This window comes from Aethalodelphis obliquidens, unplaced genomic scaffold (genome assembly GCF_003676395.1).
Source record: "Aethalodelphis obliquidens isolate GAN/ISIS:26980383/991018 unplaced genomic scaffold, ASM367639v1 scaffold3, whole genome shotgun sequence".
NCBI classification, from domain to species: Eukaryota; Metazoa; Chordata; class Mammalia; order Artiodactyla; family Delphinidae; genus Aethalodelphis; species Aethalodelphis obliquidens.
Window position 1 is genome coordinate 47,525,647 of NW_020837947.1, and position 19,435 is coordinate 47,545,081.

The following is a 19,435-nucleotide window of genomic DNA, read 5'->3' on the forward strand; positions in this document are numbered from 1 at the left end:
TATTTGTAAGTATATCATTGTGAAAACAATTTATAATTATGGACATATTAAGAAAATTCACTAACTAGCTGGACAGTTGCACCTAGAGAAATTTATTTAAGTTGATCAGTGTTGGTCTTGGATCTACTATTATTTTGCACTGCGTCAACATTAAGGATTAGAAGCTCACTATGACATGATGCCAAATTAAGAAGGATGTCATAATACTTAATACATAATACTTATAAAAGTATAATTATCATTTTAAAGATGGTATTTATTTCTAAAATGGTAAACTTTCATAATTTTAAAAACTTCATTTTTAAAAAGTGTTTGAAAATAAGCATGCATATGTTTTAAATACTCCTATGATATATCTCTAAATGAAGATTATTTTAAGTTGTTTCTATTACATACCACTCTCTTTTCATGTTGCCAACATCTTCAATCATATTGTTACTATTGTTAGTTTGTATAGTTATTAGGGGTGCAATATGGATTTTGGTTCCCCTTATCTCTTCTTTCAAGAATCTTTTCAGAGAAGTGGTAAACAGAGAGACAGATGCACACACACACACACACACACACACACACACACACACACACACACACGGCCAATAGCAAAATCTGAAGGAATCACAGCACTGGCCTATTTGTAAACCAGTAGTTAAGTAGGTATCCTGTCCTGCCTGCTTCATCAAGATATAGAACATATCTGATAAGAGCTCAGTTGGGGAACATGGCTTAATCCAGGAAGTTTAAGTGATGGCTTTTGGTCCTGCCCCCGTTTCTTTGATCCCTTTTCCTAATCAGTTGCAGAGAGAGGCAGTTCATTTCAGACATCCAGTCAGAAGCAGAGAAGAATGGCTAGGACTGCTGAGGCAGACCCTGCTTAGTCTAAATGATGGAAAGAGATATGAAGTGCCATCTAAGGCAAGAGGCCACCCTGCATGTATGCACTGACCTTGAGCACCACCATGCTCCTGACCCTAGTGAAAGAGACAGTGAGTGCTGGGCTTTTTACCCGAAGATTGGCAGTAATTTCTGCAGGAGTCCATTTAAGAAAGGGGTGAGAAAAAGTCATCAGAAATATAGAGTAGAAGAAGTTCCCTCCTCTGAGGACTTGAAGTAAAGGGCAGAAAATACCTCCCCCTACCTTACCCCCATACTTCCTAAAACATAGTTTTGCTGTTCTGTTTTGCCCAGTACCCACATGTGGCCTTTTAACATGAATGGAACTCTTTCTTTTTATTTCACTGCCAGAATATATGAATATATAATCCTTAGACATTAGTTTCCATTATTTTGGAGGCTTTGACTTTACCAGTAGTGATTATGGTATATTTTTTCATTGATCTATATTTTCTTCTCAGCCTTACACATCTTTTTAATTCCCAGTTAATTTATCATGTGCTAGTCATTTACTCTGTGTTGCTATTAGTTGTTGTCCAACTTTGACACTTGTTCTGCAGCTGAAATAAAAGGATGATAGTCATGATATTTGAAAAACAATCTTTTTTTAAATTAAAAACTGTGTATTCACTGTAGAAAATTTAGGAAGTATAAAAGAAGAAATAAAAATTACACCATTTCTCTACCTAGTAACAGCCACTATTAATATTTTAGTGTGTTTTCTTACTTTTTTAAAGTATAGCTTTTATTTTGTTTTATGAAATGTTCTTACTGTAGTCACAATATTGCATTGAAATTGATTCACTTACCATTATAATGTAAACATTTTCTAAATTTGAGTCTGTTGAAGCATCATTTTAATGGCTGCATAATACTCTATCATGTGATTATTACTGGACAGAAAGGTTGCTCTCTGTTTTGCTACTATACATAATTATGTGATTAGTATCTTCTTCATAAAGCATTTCTTCTATTTTGGAATTTTTACTTACAGCTCTCGAAGAAGGATTACTGAAAAATTTAAGGCTCTTCATATATATTAATTACAACATGAGCTGTAGCAATTAGCATGCTGCTGACAGTATTCAAGAAAGCTGAACCTACCACACCTCAGCAATTTTTGCTATTTTTTACTTCATTATGATCTCTGTATTATTAATATTAGAATTGGGTATAGTCACATGACATGTGTACTCATTTCCTTCAATAGCAATAATCCTGCTTCTAATTTTTCATAAAGCTGCAAGGTGGGTGTTGGGAAGGTGTTAGATCCTGATTATGGAGTTAAATAGTAGGGGCCAAAATCTTTCCATGTAAAGGGGAAAAGGAAATGTAACTCTGGTGCTGCTCCTTCAGCTTCAATCAGAAAACAAGAATTCAGTTCATTGAGTTTTATCTAGAGAATGACCTGGTCATTTGGGAAATCATGCCCTATGAGAAGTAACTGAAGAAACTAAGAACTATCTTCATATCCATGAAAGAGATACCATGAAGAAGAAAAAGTAGGGTTATTTTATGTTGCTGCAGAAGGCAGAAATAGTACCAATGGATATGTTAGAGAAGGAGAGAGGTTTAGCTTAATATTTATAATAACTATTGGAAACTAAACCATGTTACCTTTTAATTAGTGATTCCTCACATACACATACATTAGTAGCACTTAAATTATGTGGGCTCTGCCAACTCCTAAGTTCTTATGTTAGTATTAAACCTTGTCATGTAAAGGGAAGAAAGAATTATGGTAGTTTACCTCAACTGTATATAATTTTTTGTAATATTTAAGGGAATTTGATAGGGTACAAAGGTTTGTTTGAACTGACTGGCTTTGCTGAACTACTATGTACAGAGAGTAGAGAATGTAGAAAGAGGCTATAAATAAAATCCAGGGATATAGTCTCAGATGGTAAACTCTTCCATTGTTTTTATCCTAATGTGGTGACAGTGGAAAATTATTTAAGATCAGTAGAGGAAAGGAATCTGATGAGTTTGTACCATCTCCTTGAAGAAAAGAAGGCTTCATTGGACACTTCAGACAAAAACAAATACCTTCTTTCCCCGGTATTGATGATACCTTCCGAAGGAAGTTAATTTAGTAGTCATATACCTGTGAGGAAAAGCATATTGAGACTAAAGATAGAGTGTACCTGCATAAAATGTGTGTGTTGGAGGGGATGGGTAGGGTGTGGAAAGGGAAGAAAGGTGGCATTTTTAAGACTCCAAAAGGAACTTTTAAAAATATCTAGGTTAAGGAGCTAAATATTTTGGTAATTGCTCTTTGAGGCAAAACAGTTGTTCTAAAATATATTGTTTATAGGGAGATCGGTGGACGGCTTCTCATGGTAGAAACACGACTTCCAAATGATCTGGCTGAGTTTGAGGGAGACTTTTCCTTGGAAGGACTTCGTCTATGGAAAACAGCATTCTCAGCAATGACTCAAAATCCAAGACCTGGGTCACCCCCTCACAATGGCCAACCAATTGTCAATAAAGGGTCAAGTAATAGCCATAAAATGGTTGAAGATAAAAAAATTGTGATTATGCCTTGCAAATGTGCCCCAAGTCGACAACTGGTTCAAGTATGGCTTCAAGCCAAAGAAGAATATGAACGTTCCAAGAAACTGTCTAAAAAGGAGCTAACTGGAGTTGTAAAATCTGATGACAACTTCAGCTCCTCAGTTAATCCAGATGACAAACCTGTAGTGCCTCCAAAAATGGATACAACTGCACACGTACTCCCCACTACAGCACATACCAAGGAAGATGTTGATAATTCTCAGATTGCTTTACAAGCACCAACCACAGAATGCAGTCGAACTGCAAGTGAAAGTCAGACGCTGCCACCAGTTGCTTCTGCAGATGATGCTGAGAAAGAAGAGGATGATGATGATGACTATTGTGTTGGTTATAGCTCCCCTGATTCTCCAGTGATTCCCCCTTGGCAAGAGGCAACATCACCAGATTCCAAAACATTAAATGGAGGTGACAGATCCTCATCACTAGTAGAGGACCTACATTCTCTGACTATTGAGAACTTCTTAAAGCCTGTAAAAGATGGTATACAGAAAAGCCCCTGCAGTGAGCCTCAGGAACCTCTGGTGGTATCCCCAATTAATGTTAGGACAAGAACTGGGATATGTGAATCACTTTGCCTTCATAGTACACCAATCATACAGAGAAAACTTGTGGAAAGGCTTCCTGAGGCAACTGGCCTTAGCCCTTTGTCAACAGGTAAGTTTTACAAGTAACAGAAAGCCTCCATAAAGCTTTTCAATAGACTATGTAATGAAAATCAGATATTTTTAAATGAAATTTTAGCTCAGCTAATGAGAGATTATTGTTATTTTATCATGTCTTGGAAAGACATCATCACCTGGAAACTTTTTTATTTTTCTGCTGTGAAATATACTTACATCTACTTTCATCCTGTCTTCTTGCCTTCTCGGTAAAATATAGGAGCCCTCTCAGAAACCTTACCTTCTTCTCAACTTGATTTTTCCCATTGGCTTTGGTATATACCCAAATCTCTCCCACTCTTTGAAATAGAAAAAAAACCAAACACCTGCCTTGATCTTACAGCTGCTGGCTTCTGGTCTTTTTTCTCTGCTTCTCTCCTTTAAAGCCAAATTTCTTAAAAGATTTCTCCAATTTGACAACTCTATTTCTTTACCTTCTACTCATTTCTCAACCCACTCCAAACTGGATTGTGCCCCCATCATCCCGCCAGTATGGCTCTTGTAAAGATTCTTTATAACCTTCAGGTAGCTAAAGCTAATGGATGTTTTTCAGTCTTCCTATCACATGCCCTCTAAGCAGCCATTGTCTTGCTGACCACACCTTCCTTCTTTGAGCTTCTTCTCCCCTTAGCTTTTCCCCTGCTCCTCTGTTTCTTCCTGCTTGCTTTCCTTTGAAGCTTATCTCACATTCTCAGTTATTATCTGAATATTGGAGTTTATTAAGGCTTAGCCTTAAGCTTTCTCTCTCTATGTTCTTTCCCTGTGTGACCTAATTCCTGCCCACAGGATTACTATAGATAACACAAATTTAAATTTCCAGTTCAGAACCCTCTTTTAAGCTCCAGAACACTATATCCAGCTGCCTTTGGCATTTCTACTTGAATGCTCAAAGCCACCACAAGGTCAGTATTTTTTTAACTTAATTTGTGATCTCACTGCATTCATTCACCACCAACCACATAGCACACTTTATGCACACACATACATGCCCGCACATTGAAAACCATTGGTCCTCTTTCATTTTTCCTTATTTCAATGAATAGTACCACCATTTCTCTGTCACTGAGTTACACAGGTCAGAAACAAGGGATTTATTTATAATACTCACCTGATTGCCTCACTGCCCATCCTGTGGTTTCCACACTTCTTTGTTTCCTAAATTACCCAGATCTCTCTACCTCTGTCTCTGCCACTACGAAGCCCTCGTCTCTCACCTGGGCTTCTACCCTAGCTTTCTTATTCACCCTTAACCAGTCTCTAGGTTTTTTTGCTCAGTAATCAGGGAAAATCCACACTCTGTTCCTAGTTAATTCCTACTCTTTCTTATGATTTTAGCTCAAAAAAGCCTTCCTAATCTCCCTGGCTAAAAATTACCAATTATATTCCCCTTTGTTGTACTTACCCCAGTTATAATTTTATTTTTCTGTGTGTATTGATATTTGATGAATGTCTGATTTCCTCTCTAGACCCCACAAGGGTAGATACTGTTTTTTCCCCCTCATCATAAATACTTGATAAATCAGTGAATAAACGGATTAAGTGATTCCCTAGGATAATAACTTAGGTATAAAAATCAATAATTAAAATCTAAATGTTATTATTTAATACAAATTTTAAAAGTTAGTGTGGGGAACCCAGGTTTGAATTAGTTTCATTTTTAAATTATGAGGTCTTTGTGAGGAATTTATAGGACAGTACTCATGAACGGTACCTAAGAGTTTGGAAAAACAACAAGAAAACAAACAAAAAAACCCCACAGAAGCAGGCAATTTTGATATGCATGTTAAATATAAAATTTCTTTCTACAGAACCCAAAACCCAGAAATTGAGTCATAAGAAAGGAAGTAACACTGATGCTTTTAGAAGAGTACTCTTAACACAAGCAAAGGTAACTATGCTAAACATATTTAAAGATCAGTGGATAAGATCCATTCTTATTCTTAGATTTCAGTTAGATAATTGATAACTTTGTGTCTCAATTTTTTAATTATATTTTTGCATCATTTTATTTACATATCTTTGAGACAACAAGAAATTGCCTAATTTTTTTAAAGTTTTTTTTGTTGTTGGGATCTAAAAGATTCTTATATGTAAATACAAATATTACAGAGAAAGTGAATATGATAGCCAAAATGTGGATTATGAGGATACAAATACATTAACTGATTACTGGCAAAATCAGAACAATCCAATGACAGCAGAGCTCAAGTAAGTGATTTTTGATCCCACCAAAAATATATCCTTTTTCTTGGTTTATTACTTTTTTCTCAAATATAACATTATTGATTTTTCAGTTCATTTTACTAAGTAGCAAAGGAAAGCAACATTATTTACTACTGAAACTCTGAAAAATCATAAATGTCTTTATTCAAATACTAAAAATTGTGGTAATACTTAACCTAGAAATATATGGTTATGTGAAAAAAGTATACATTAGACATGTATCCTTAGAAATATATGATAGTGATCACTTCTGTATTGGTCACTTCTCATAAATATCATTAACTACATAAAATATATTTTAGTATTTTTATTTTGAGATTACAAATGCTTTTTAAAACTTTCATTTTTAAATCAGTATTATTGAATTACAAGTCATATATATTAAAAACAAGTACGAGTGTATTGTGAACATAAATCAACACTTTGGGGAAAATCGTTAATGGATGTGGAAATCAGAAAAAAATATTTTTTTAAAAAATAGATTCTGTTCTTTCTAACCCCTTGAAAATTATTTATGCTTTAGTTTATCTTTCAGATACATGTTGTATTAGGGTAAAATAAAAACCCACAATTTCAAATCTTCTTTAAACTTTAGCCAAACTAGTTGCAAATACATTGCTTGCTTGCTTGCTTGCTTGTCATACTTCCAAGAAAGGTCAAGATAAATGTCCTTGTGGTAAAATGTCAACTCTCTACAACACTATTATTTTCAATATTTTGGGTTTGTAAACTCAAAAATCAATTTATGGTTGGCTTACAGATTATATCAGATATTTCTCCATATATACAGTTCTAGTATCTTGAATTACTAGCCTGAAAAAAAATGCTAATAAAATACTTAAGTTTCTTCTTGGATCTAAAGAGATGATGCTAGTTTATCTTGTATTACTAAGTACATAAAGTATGTTGTCTAAGCAGAAATAAGTAATCAAAAAAAAAGGAAATAATTGCTCATTTATCTTTTTCTGGCTCTGTGTTTTTTTTAATAGAATCAATGTGCAGCAGTAAATACTCCAAAGAAAGACACTTCCCAGATTGATGGACCATCTTTAAACAATACTTATGGTTTCAAAGTCAGCATACAAAACTTACAGGAGGCAAAAGCTTTACATGAGGTAAAACGGTAACAGTAAGGACACATGCACTTTAACTCTTACGTTTTATTCTATGGTACAAGTATAGAAATTTTTTACTGACAGAGGAATACATTGAATTCTATACCTGTTAATCTTTATTTTGTTCTTATTATCCTTTCTATTTTGTGTCTCAATTTTTTATATAAAACAGAGAAACTTTAAAACTAGTCATCAGTTACTGAGACTGCTTTGTGGTTTCACAATTTTCACAAAGCTTATACCTGAAATTTTAAAAGAAGCTAAAATTAGAAAAGGTTTTTTAGCTATTGGAAACTCTATATGTTACTCTGGGATTATATTATATCCCATCCCAAATGTGATGTCTACTTGTGTTTTCTATTTGATTGGCTCAGTGGATTAGTGCTTGCTGCATTTGTTCACATAATCTTTATAACCCAGTTACCTTCACAGCACAGACTGTATGCAAAGACTCGGAAGCTATCTTGTAAAAATGTACATTCTCACTGGAGAATATGTATGAATGGTTCACTGTAAATTTATGTGTATTAAAGAAAACACAACAGTAACGTATGTGACTGGCAATGAGGTGAAAATTAGAATATATTTTAGTTGTTTATACCTGTCCTGTCAGTATGGTAGCCACTAGCTATGTGGCTATTGAGAATTTTAAATTTGGCTTATACATCTAGGAATGGAATTTTAAATTTCGTTTAATTTTAACTAATTTATTTCCATTAAAAATTTTGCAACCTCATTGAGATGTGCTATAAATGTAAAATGCATACTGCTTTCAAAGACTTAATAGGAAAATAGAATATAAAGTACCTTATCAGTAATTTTTTATATTGATTACATGTTGAAAGGGTAGTTTTTGATGTATTGGATTAAATGAAAATATTTTTAAATTAATTTAACCTATTTTTACCATTTTTTAATGTGACAACTAGAAAATTTTAAATTATGTATGTGACTTTCATGATATTTCTTTTGGTCAGTGCTGGTTTATACAGTCGTTTTATGTTTTTGCCCTTGTAGCAGAGAATTTGATTCTTTTGTTGGTTTTTTGGTCTCAAGTCAGTTCTGTCTTCTAAGAATTGGATGAATAGACTAAGAGGAAACTTTAAATATTGTCCTCATTTTTACCCTAAATTTGAACTAAGAATTGTACTTTTGAGAATTAGATTGGAACATAGTCTAACTCCCTAATTGTTTATTTGTACATTTTTTCATTCAACAGCATTCATTTAGTTCCTGTTTTATACCTGGCCTTGTACTCTCCCCGGAAGCCCAGATAAATTAAGTAACAAACTCAGGAATATTTATCTTATCAAGTACACACCCGAAATTCGAAATTTAAAATACTTTGTTAAAAAATATTTATTAAAGCAAATTTGATACACCTTAACAAAAAGACTTGTTACATTTGATTTTTCTGTTATTATTTGAAAAAAATATTTTTCTTCCAGTACTGTTATTTTATTCTACGTAAACCTGTTTCAGAATCCTGGGCCTTCTTGAAGTTAAAATCACTTCGGGGGTCCAGCAGGTTGCTCATAGCTTCCCATCACATGCTTCCTTCATCTCAAGGCACACTCCAAATAGCCACCTGGTGGTCAAATAGGGATTGAACCAAAAAAATATCTACTATACTCTATTCCGTTTTCTACAAAATTGTGCTCACAGCATTTTTTCCTGTTTCCCATTACCCTGGGCTAATCTCTCTCTCTCTTCTGCATATAAATACTCAATTCAGAAGAGAAAATTTGCAGTTGTTGCCCTTTCTTTTTTTTTTTCAACGTCTTTATTGGAGTATAATTGCTTTACAATGTTGTGTTAGTTTCTGTTGTATAAAAAAGTGAATCAGCTATATGCATATGTATATCCCCACATCCCCTCCCTCTTGCGTTTCCCTCCCACTCTCTTTATCCCACCCCTCTAGGTGGTTGCAAAGCAGAGCTAATCTCCCTGTGCTATGCAACTGCTTCCCACTAGCTATCTTTTTGTAGTGTATAGATGTCTTAGTTACTCTCTCACTTTGCCCCAGCTTACTTTCCCCTCCTTGTGTCCTGAAGTCCATTCTCTACATCTGTGTCTTGATTCTCATCCTGCCCCTAGGTTCTTCAGAACCATCTTTTTTTAAAATTCCATATATATGTGTTAGCATACGGTATTTGTTTTTCTCTTTCTGACTTACTTCACTCTGTGTGACAGACTCTGGGTCCATCTACCTCATTACAAATAACTCAGTTTTGTTTCTTTTTATGGCTGAGTAATATTCCATTGTATATATGTGCCACATCTTCTTTATCCATTCATCTGTCAGTGGACACTTAGGTTGCTTCCATGTCCTGGCTGTTGTAAATAGTGCTGCAGTGAACATTGTGGTACATGACTCTTTTTGAATTATGGTTTTCTCAGGGTATATGCCCAATAGTGGGATTGCTGGGTCATATGGTAGTTCTATTTTTAGGTTTTCTTTTAGTTGTTTTTTTTTTGCGGTACACAGGCCTCTCACTGTTGTGGCCTCTCCTGTTGCGGAGCACAGGCTCCGGACGTGCAGGCTCAGCGGCCATGGCTCACGGGCCCAGCCACTCCGCAGCATGTGGGATCTTCCCGGACTGGGGCACAAACCCATGTCCCCTGCATCGGCAGGTGGACCCTCAACCACTGTACCACCAGGGAAGCCCTATTTTTAGTTTTTTCAGGAACCTCCATGCTGTTCTCCATAGTGGCTGTATCAATTTACATTCCCACCAACATTGCAAGAGAGTTCCCTTTTCTCCACACCCTGTCCAGCATTTATTGTTTGTAGAATTTTTGATGATGGCCATTCTGACCTGTGTGTGGTGATACCTCACTGTAGTTTAGATTTGCATTTCTCTAATGATTAGTGATATTGAGCATCTTTTCATGTGTTTGTTGGCAATCTGTATATCTTCTTTGGAGAAATGTCTATTTAGGTCTTCTGCCCATTTTTGGATTGGGTTGTTTGTTTCTTTGATATTGAGCTACATAAGCTGCTTGTATGCTTTGGAGATTAATCCTTTGTCAGTTGCTTCGTTTGCAAATATTTTCTCCCATTCTGAGGGTTGTCTTTTTTATGGTTTCCTTTGCTATGCAAAAGCTTTTAGTTTCATTAGGTCCCATTTGTTTATTTTTATTTCCATTTCTCTAGGAGGTGGGTCAAAAAGGATCTTGCTGTGATTTATGTCATAGAGTGTTCTGCCTGTTTTCCTCTAAGAGTTTTATAGTATCCTCTAAGAGTTTTATAGTATCTGGCCTTACATTTAGGTCTTTAATCCATTTTGAGTTTATTTTTGTGTATAGTGTTAGGAAGTGTTCTAATTTCATTCTTTTACATGTAGCTGTCCAGTTTTCCCAGCAGCACTTATTGAAGAGGATGTCTTTTCTCCATTGTATACTCTTGCCTCCTTTATCAAAGATAAGGTGATCATATGTGTGTGGGTTTATCTCTGGGCTTGCTATCCTGTTCCATTGATCTATATTTCTGTTTTTGTTCCAGTACCATACTGTCTTGATTACTGTAGCTTTGTAGTATAGTCTGAAGTCCAGGAGCCTGATTCCTCCAGGTCCGTTTTTCTTTCTCAAGATTGCTTTGGCTATTTGGGGTCTTTTGTGTTTCCATACAAATTGTGCAATTTTTTGTTCTAGTTCTGTGAAAAATGCCAGTGGTAGTTTGATAGGGATTGCACTGAATCTGTAGATTGCTTTGGGTAGTAGAGTCATTTTCACAATGTTGATTCTTCCAATCCAGGAACACAGTATATCTCTCCATCTGTTTGTATCATCTTTAATTTCTCTCATCATTGTCTTATAGTTTTCTGCATACAGATCTTTTACCTCCTTTGGTAGGTTTATTCTCAGGTATTTTTTTCTTTTTGTTGCAATCGTAAATGGGAGTGTTTCCTTAATTTCTCTTTCAGATTTTTCATCATTAGTGTATAGGAATGAAAGGGATTTCTGTGCATTAATTTTGTATCCCGCTATTCTACCAAATTCATTGATTAGCTTTAGTAGTTTTCTGGTAGCATCTTTAGGATTCTCTATGTGTAGTATCATGTCATCTGCAAACAGTGACAGTTTTACTTCTTCTTTTCCAATTTGTATTCCTTTTATTTCTTTTTCTTCTCTGATTGCCCTGGCTACAACTTCCAAAACTATGTTGAATAATAGTCATGAGAGTGAGCAACCTTGCCTTGTTCCTGATCTTAGAGGAAATGGTTTCAGTTTTTCACCATTGAGAACGATGTTGGCTGTGGGTTTGTCATATATGGTCTTTATTATGTTGCAGTAGGTTCCCTCTATGCCTACTTTCTGGAGAGTTTTTATCATAAATGGGTGTTGAATTTTGTCAAAAGCTTTTTCTGCATTGATTGAGATGGCCATATGGTTTTTCTCCTTCAGTTTGTTAATATGGTGTATCACATTGATTGATTTGCATATATTAAAGAATCCTTCATTCCTGGGATAAACCCCATTGATCATGGTGTATGATCCTTTTAATGTGCTGTTGGATTCTGTTTGCTAGTATTTTGTTGAGGATTTTTGCATCTTTGTTCATCAGAGATATTGTTGGCCTGTAGTTTTCTTTTTCTGTGACATCTTTGTCTAGTTTTGGTACCAGGTTGATGGTGGCCTCGTAGAATGAGCCTGGGAATGTTCCTCCCTCTGCTATATTTTGGAAGGGTTTGAGAAGGATGGGTGTTAGCTCTTCTCTAAATGTTTGAGAGAATTTGCCTGTGAAGGTATCTGGTCCTGGGCTTTTGTTTGTTGGAAGATTTTTAATCACAGTTTCAATTTCAGTGCTTGTCATTTGTTAATATTTTCTATTTCTTCCTGGTTCAGTCTTGGAAGGTTGTGCTTTTCTACGAATTTGTCCATTTCTTTCAGGTTGTCCATTTTATTGGCCTATAGTTTCTTGTAGAAGTCTCTCATGATCCTTTGTACTTCTGCAGTGTAATTTGTTACCTCTCCTTTTTCATTTCTAATTCTATTGATCTGAGTCTTCTCCCTTCTTTTCTTGATGAGTCTGGCTAATGGTTTATCAACTTTGTTTATCTTCTCAAAGAACCAGCTTTTAGTTTTATTGATCTTTGCTGTTGTTTCCTTCATTTCTTTTTCATTTATTTCTTATTTCTGATCTGATCTTTATGATTTCTTTCCTTCTGCTAACTTTGGGGTTTTTTTGTTCTTCTTTCCCTAATTCCTCTAGGTGTAAGTTTAGATTGTTTATTTGAGATTTTTCTTGTTTCTTGAGGTAGCATTGTATGCTATAGACTTCCCTCTTAGAACTGCTTTTACTTCATCCCATAGGTTTTGGTTCATTGTGCTTTCATTGTCATTTGTTTCTAGGTATTTTTTGATTTCTTCAGTGAAATATTGGTTAATTAGTAGTGTATTGTTTAGCCTCCATGTGTTTGTATTTTTTTTACAGTTTTTTTCCTGTAACTGATATCTAGTCTCATAGCGTTGTGGTCAGAAAAGATACTTGATACAATTTCAGTTTTCTTAAATTTACCTAGGCTTGATTTGTGACCCAAGATACGATCTATCCTGGAGAATGTTCCATGAGCACTTGATAAGAAAGTGTATTCTGTTGTTTTTGGTTGGAATGTCCTATAAATATCAATTAAGTCCATCTTGTTTAATGTATCATTTAAAGCTTGTGTTTCCTTATTCATTTTCATTTTGGATGATCTGTCCGTTGGTGAAAGTGGGGTGTTAAAGTCCCCTACTATTTCGGTGTTACTGTCGATTTCCCCTTTTATGGCTGTTAGCATTGCCGTGTGTACTGAGGTGCTCCTATGTTGGGTGCATAAATATTTACAATTGTTATATCTTCTTCTTGTATTGATCCCTTGATCATTACATAGTGTCCTTCTTTGTCTCTTGTAGTAGTCTTTATTTTAAAGTCTATTTTGTCTGATATGAGAATTGCTACTCCAGCTTTCTTTTGATTTCCACTTGCATGGAATATCTTTTTCCGTCCCCTCACTTTCAGTCTGTATTTGTCCCTAGGTCTGAATTGGGTCTCTTGTAGACAGCATATGTATGGGTCTTGTTTCTGTATCCAGTCAGACAGTCTATGTCTTTTGGTTGTAGCATTTAATTCATTTACATTTAAGGTGATTATTGATATTTATGTTCCTATTACCATTTTCTTAATTGTTTTGGGTTTGTTTTTGCAGGTCTTTTCCTTGTCTTGTATTTCCTGCCCAGAGAAGTTCCTTTAGCATTTGCTGTAAAGCTGGTTTGGTGGTGAATTCTCTTAACTTTTGCTTTATCTTTAAAGGTTTTAATTTCTCCATTGAATCTGAATGGGATCCTTGCTGGGTAGAGTAACCTTGGTTGTAGGTTTTTCCCTTTCATCACTTTAAATATGTCCTGCTACTCCCTTCTGGCTTGCAGTGTTTCTGCTGAAAAATCAGCTGTTAACCTTATGGGGATTCCCTTGTATGTTATTTGTTGCTTTTCTCTTGCTGCTTTTAATATGTTTTCTTTGTATTTAATTTTTGAGAGTTTGATTAATATGTGTCTTGGCGTGTTTCTCTTTGGGTTTATCCTGTATGGGACTCTCTGTGCTTCCTGGACTTGACTGACTATTTCGTTTCCCATGTTAGGGAAGTTTTCGACTATAATCTCTTCAAATATTTTCTCAGTCTCTTCTCTTCTTCTGGGACCCCTATAATTCGAATGTTGGTGCATTTAATTTTGTCCCAGAGGTCTCTGAGATTGTCCTCAATTCTTTTCATCGTTTTTTCTTTATTCTGCTCTGCAGTAGTTATTTCCACTATTTTATCTTTCAGGTCACTTATCTGTTCTTCTGCCTCAGTTATTCTGCTGTTGATTCCTTTTACAGTATTTTTAATTTCAGTAATTGTGTTGCTCATCAGTTTTTGTTTGCTCTTTAGTTCTTCTAGGTCCTTTTTAAATGTTTCTTGTATTTTCTCCATTCTGTTTCTGAGATTTTGGATCATCTTTACTATCATTACTCTGAATTATTTTTCAGGTAGGTTGCCTATTTTGTCTTCATTTATTTGGTCTTGTGGGTTTTACCTTGCTCCTTCGTCTGTAATGTATTTTTTTGTAGGGTTTTTTTTTTTTTTTTGATGGGTGGTACTGTATTTCTGTCTCACTGGTTGTTTGACCTGAGACGTCCAGCAGTGGAGTTTGCAGGCAGTTAGATAGAGTTGGGTTTTGGTGCTGAGATGAGGACCTACGGGAGGCCTCACTCCGATTGATATTCCCTGGGGTCTGAGGTTCTCTGTTAGTCCAGCAGTTTGGACTGGGAGTTCCCACCACAGGAACTCGGGCCCAACCTCCAGCCTGGGAACCAAGATCTCGCAAGCTTCATGGCACGGTTAAAAAAAAAGAGAGAGCGAGAGAAAAAGGAGCAGTACAATATCAAAGAATAAAAAAATAAAATTAGAAAGATAGAAAATACGTTAGGAAAAATAAAACTATAATTGAAAGAACTGCAACAAGGTAAAATAAAACCACAACAGAAAAAAGAAAGGGTGGGGGGAACAAGCCAAAAGGAGAGAACGATAACAAAGTATAAAGAATAAAATAAAATTAGAAAAATAAAAGATTTATTAGGAAAAATCAAAATATTAAAGAATCAACAACATTGAATCAACAAAGCAAAAGAGAACCCCAATCTAAAAGAGGAAAAAAGAAAAGAAAAGAAAAAAAAAAGCCTTGGCTATGGGGGTGGAGTTTAGGTGGGGGGGTGTAACTTAGGCAGAGGCAGGGTTTAGGGTGGGGCAGGACCTAGGTGGTTGGTGGGGGGGGGGTGTGTGTTCAAGTGTGGGGCAGGGCCTGTCAGGGGGGAGAGGCAGCACATGGAAAGGAGGGCCTCTGGAGTGTGGAGTTCCAGAGTTTGGAGGTAGGGCCCTGAGTGAGGGTGTGTGGGTGAGGTTTAGGCCCAGGTATTGTGGTGGGTCTCTGAGTGTAGAGGTGGGGCCCTGGGTGGGGGTGTAGGGGCGGGGCTTGGGCTCCGCTTTGCAGGAGGGAGGCTTAGAGGGCACAGGATTAGGCCCGGGAGCCCAACAGGCTCCCTGGTGCCTAAGTAGACAGGGAAAGCGCTGGCCCTGATCCCTTCAATTTCCTCGCACCACTCCCGCACCATCTCCCCCAGAGTCTCCCCCGTCACCGCTGGACCCCTAACCATGGGTGGGTCCCACTGGGTGTAGGAACTCCTGCCCTCCCCGAGCCACCCCTCAGCCGGTCCCAGAGGTCCAGCCTTTACTTTTGCTCCCCCTTTCCTCCCTCCCATTCCTTCCGGACCCGCACAGCTAGAGGGCACCTAGGTGGGCAGAGGATCAGGCCTGGGATCTCATCAGGTTCCTGGGGGTCCACGTGGGCAGGGGACGCCTGGCCATGCTCCCTTTTGATCCTCTGCCCTTCCAGTGGTCCCCCAATTTCCCCCTTCGGTCGTGGGATCCCTTCCCCTCCCCAGCCGCCCCTCAGGGGCAGCAGTCCTGGGCCACCTCCAGTTCTCCTCCCCCTTCACTCCCCCCATGCCCCACATCCTACCCAGTCGGTGGGGGTTCCTACCATGCCCTAGGTGTCTATAGTCCCCCACTGGTGTCTGGTAGGTGCCCTAGCTTTGAGGAGATGTAAATCCATGTTCTCCTATTATGCCATCTTGACTCTGCCCCCCTTGTCCCTTTCTTACCCATGTCTTTACTGATAACACTTAGTACATCTCTCTCTCCATCTCTTCATTCCATATGTTGGCTTAGAAAAAAATGCCCCTAAGAACACTAATGCATTTTATGTCGAGGAATAAAAAGGCAAAATTTGAGTGTGCAGTTTGGCCTGGTATATGAATAAGTCAACCTCCAAGACTCTTTTTGACCTGAAATTGTCTTCAGGCTTCTCCATAGTCTTTCCACGTGTTCATTGTTTCCTAATTAAAGTGGGTTTTTTTTTTGTTTTGTTTGGGTTTGGAGAGAGGTTTTCCATTTCACATTTTTGTACATGCTTATCGTTTAAAAGAATAAATTCTGGAGAGTATATATTTAAAAGTAAAAGTTCTTTTCATTAGCTCCCCATTTTACTTGGTTTAATTTTTTTTTAATATTACTTGTTTTTTAAAAAAATAGAAACAGCAATATATATTTCTTAAGGAAAGTGGTGGATTTTTGGAAATTTGTTTTATTCCATATGCCTTATACATGCATAATTAATGTTCTTATATTTTAAAAAGTACTTAATAACAAAGTTACTAATGAATGCATGCACTATTACATACATGTACATGGTAAAAAATTTAACATCATGACAAAAAGATTACCACAATGTTCATTGCAGCTCTATTTACAATAGCCAGGACATGGAAGCAACGTAAGTGTCTATCAACAGATGAATGGATAAAGAAGATGTGGCACATATATACAATGGAATATTACTCAGCCATATAAAGAAACAAAATTGAGTTATTTGTAGTGAGGTGGATGGACCTAGAGTCTGTCATACAGAGTGAAGTAAGTCAGAAAGAGAAAGACAAATACCGTATGCTAACACATATATATGGAATCTAAGAAAAAAAAATGTCATGAAGAACCTAGGGGTAAGACAGGAATAAAGACACAGACATAGAGAATGGACTTGAGGACATGGGGAGGGGGAAGGGTAAGCTGGGACGAAGTGAGAGAGTGGCATGGACATATATACACTACCAAATGTAAAATAGATAGCTAGTGGGAAGCAGCTGCATAGCACAGGGAGATCATCTTGGTGCTTTGTGACCACCTAGAGGGGTGGGATAGGGAGGATGGGAGGGAGGCACAAGAGGGAGGAGATATGGGGATATTTGTATATGTATAGCTGATTCACTTTGTTATAAAGCAGAAACTAACACACCATTGTAAAGCAATTATACTACAATAAAGATGTTAAAAAAAGACAAAAAGATTTCCATTGAAAAGTAAGCTTCTCTCCCACCTGACTAAGCAGTCCACTTCCCCAAAAGCAATAAACAGTTTTATATTTTTTGTCTCTTTGCAGACATTTTCTATGCATGTACTTAACATTTTTAACATACATGGAAGCATACTACATTCGTTCCATTTATCCGTGTATTATGGTGGTCTTTCCATTTTAGGACACGTAGATCTGGCTCATTCTTTTGAAAATTTTAAAGGCTACAGAGTTTTCCATTCTGTAGTTTTTATGGAAGCCACATAATTTATGTAACCAGTTCCCAACTGATAGACATTTAGGTTTTTAGTCTTTTTAACTTATAAAAAACTGAAAATATTATCATCTTTAGTGAACATCTTTGTGCATATATTTTGGCTACATATATGAATATATCTACAGGCTTATTCTCAAGAGTATAAATGCTAGATCAAAGGATATGTCTTTTTTTCTAATTGAAATATAGTTGATTTACAACATTATATTAGTTTCAGGTGTACAACATAGTGATTCAATTTTTTTTTTTTTTTTTTTTTTTGCGGGCCCAGCCACTCCGTGGCACGTGTGATCTTCCCGGACCGGGGCACAAACCTATGTCCCCTGCATCGCCAGGCGGACTCTCAATCACTGTGCCACGAGGGAAGCCCAGCAATGCTTTTTAAACAACAGTATCTCTACGATTGTCTTAATCTTTTACTTGCCTCTGCAGATAACACTAATGCTTCATCAGTTCTAATGTAATGGACATAAGACATATCCAACACCTAAATTTCAAGAGCAAAGGAAAAAGTAATGAACTTCTGATGAAACCCAAGTGAAGAAAATACCCAAAACCTATGGGAAAGTTATGTAGAATGCAAACTCCTCTTACAGATAAGGTTATGCCATAATTTTGCAGCTGAAATGTTCAGGATCTTAATCTATTTTTGCGAAATAAAAGTGAAGTTGAGGGCTTCCCTGGTGGCGCAGTGGTTGAGAGTCCACCTGCCGATGCAGGGGACACGGGTTCGTGCCCCGGTCCGGGAAGATCCCACATGCTGCGGAGCAGCTGGGCCCGTGAGCCATGGCCGCTGAGCCTGCGCGCCTGGAGCCTGTGCTCCACAACGGGAGAGGCCACAACAGTGAGAGGCCCGCGTACCGCAAAAAAAAAAAAAACAACAAAAAAAGTTATTATAAAATAATGGCTGTATTTCCCTGTACTGTACAAAATATCTTTGTTGCTTATTTATTTTATACATAGTGTTTTTTATCTCTTAATCCCCTGTCTGTATCTTGACCGTCTCCCCTTCTCTCTTCCCACTGGTAACCCCTAATTTGTTCTGTCCTTTTAAAATTTTGGTAGATATTTCTAAGTTGTCCTCCAAAGATATCTACCAAATTCTACTCCCATCACTAAGGAGAGCCTTGCATTTACATTTCTTCAACAGATGGCATGCAAGATAAATACAAAATATAAATCCTTTATTAAATTTATATGATCTGAGTAATTACCAGTAGTCTACTAATTTTTCATTGTCAGGTATATGTGTATTACTGGTACAATGATGGCTATAATTCTAGCTGTAATCATTAATCATCCAACATATATCTTGTTTTTCTTACCCAGAGTTTATTCTTACTCTGTCTTAGAAAGATAACAAAGGATTACAGTTAAGAAGAGTTTTTATTAGCATAGGAAAATAAGTGTAAAAAGCAAAATATTACATTTTTTGCATTATATGTCAAAGAGAAAATGTGCATAGGCAAAAAGCTGGCTATTGTGTAGTTGACACCATACAATTCTTACGATTTTTTGTTTTCAGGAAAAACTGTAATGAAAAATCTGCCTAGTATGTACAAAACTCTAAATTTAAGTAGCCCTCAGAGGATTAATAGGTAGGAGTTTCAAACTAAAAAATATCTGTCTTTTCCGTTTAAAATATAGGTAAAACTATAATTAACTGGGTAGAAAGTAAAAGGTAAAATCAACAGACTTTGGTTTGAATGTACGACCACCTGGACTAGTCATTCTCTTTCTCAAATAGAAATTGCGAAAATTCAGAG

General features: G+C 36.6%; 1 protein-coding gene across 3 annotated transcripts in view; it reads left to right on the forward strand.

Annotated features, from left to right (window-relative positions):
• REV3L (REV3 like, DNA directed polymerase zeta catalytic subunit) overlaps positions 1 to 19,435 on the forward strand; it is a 183,636-nt gene that overhangs the window by 108,294 nt on the left and 55,907 nt on the right. For all 3 annotated transcript variants that reach the window (XM_027088496.1, XM_027088475.1, XM_027088486.1), the window contains 3 exons: positions 3,206 to 4,119; positions 5,933 to 6,012; positions 7,337 to 7,462. In XM_027088496.1, the coding sequence (XP_026944297.1) occupies positions 3,206 to 4,119; positions 5,933 to 6,012; positions 7,337 to 7,462 (1,120 nt within the window). The remainder of the gene's footprint in view (positions 1 to 3,205; positions 4,120 to 5,932; positions 6,013 to 7,336; positions 7,463 to 19,435) is intronic.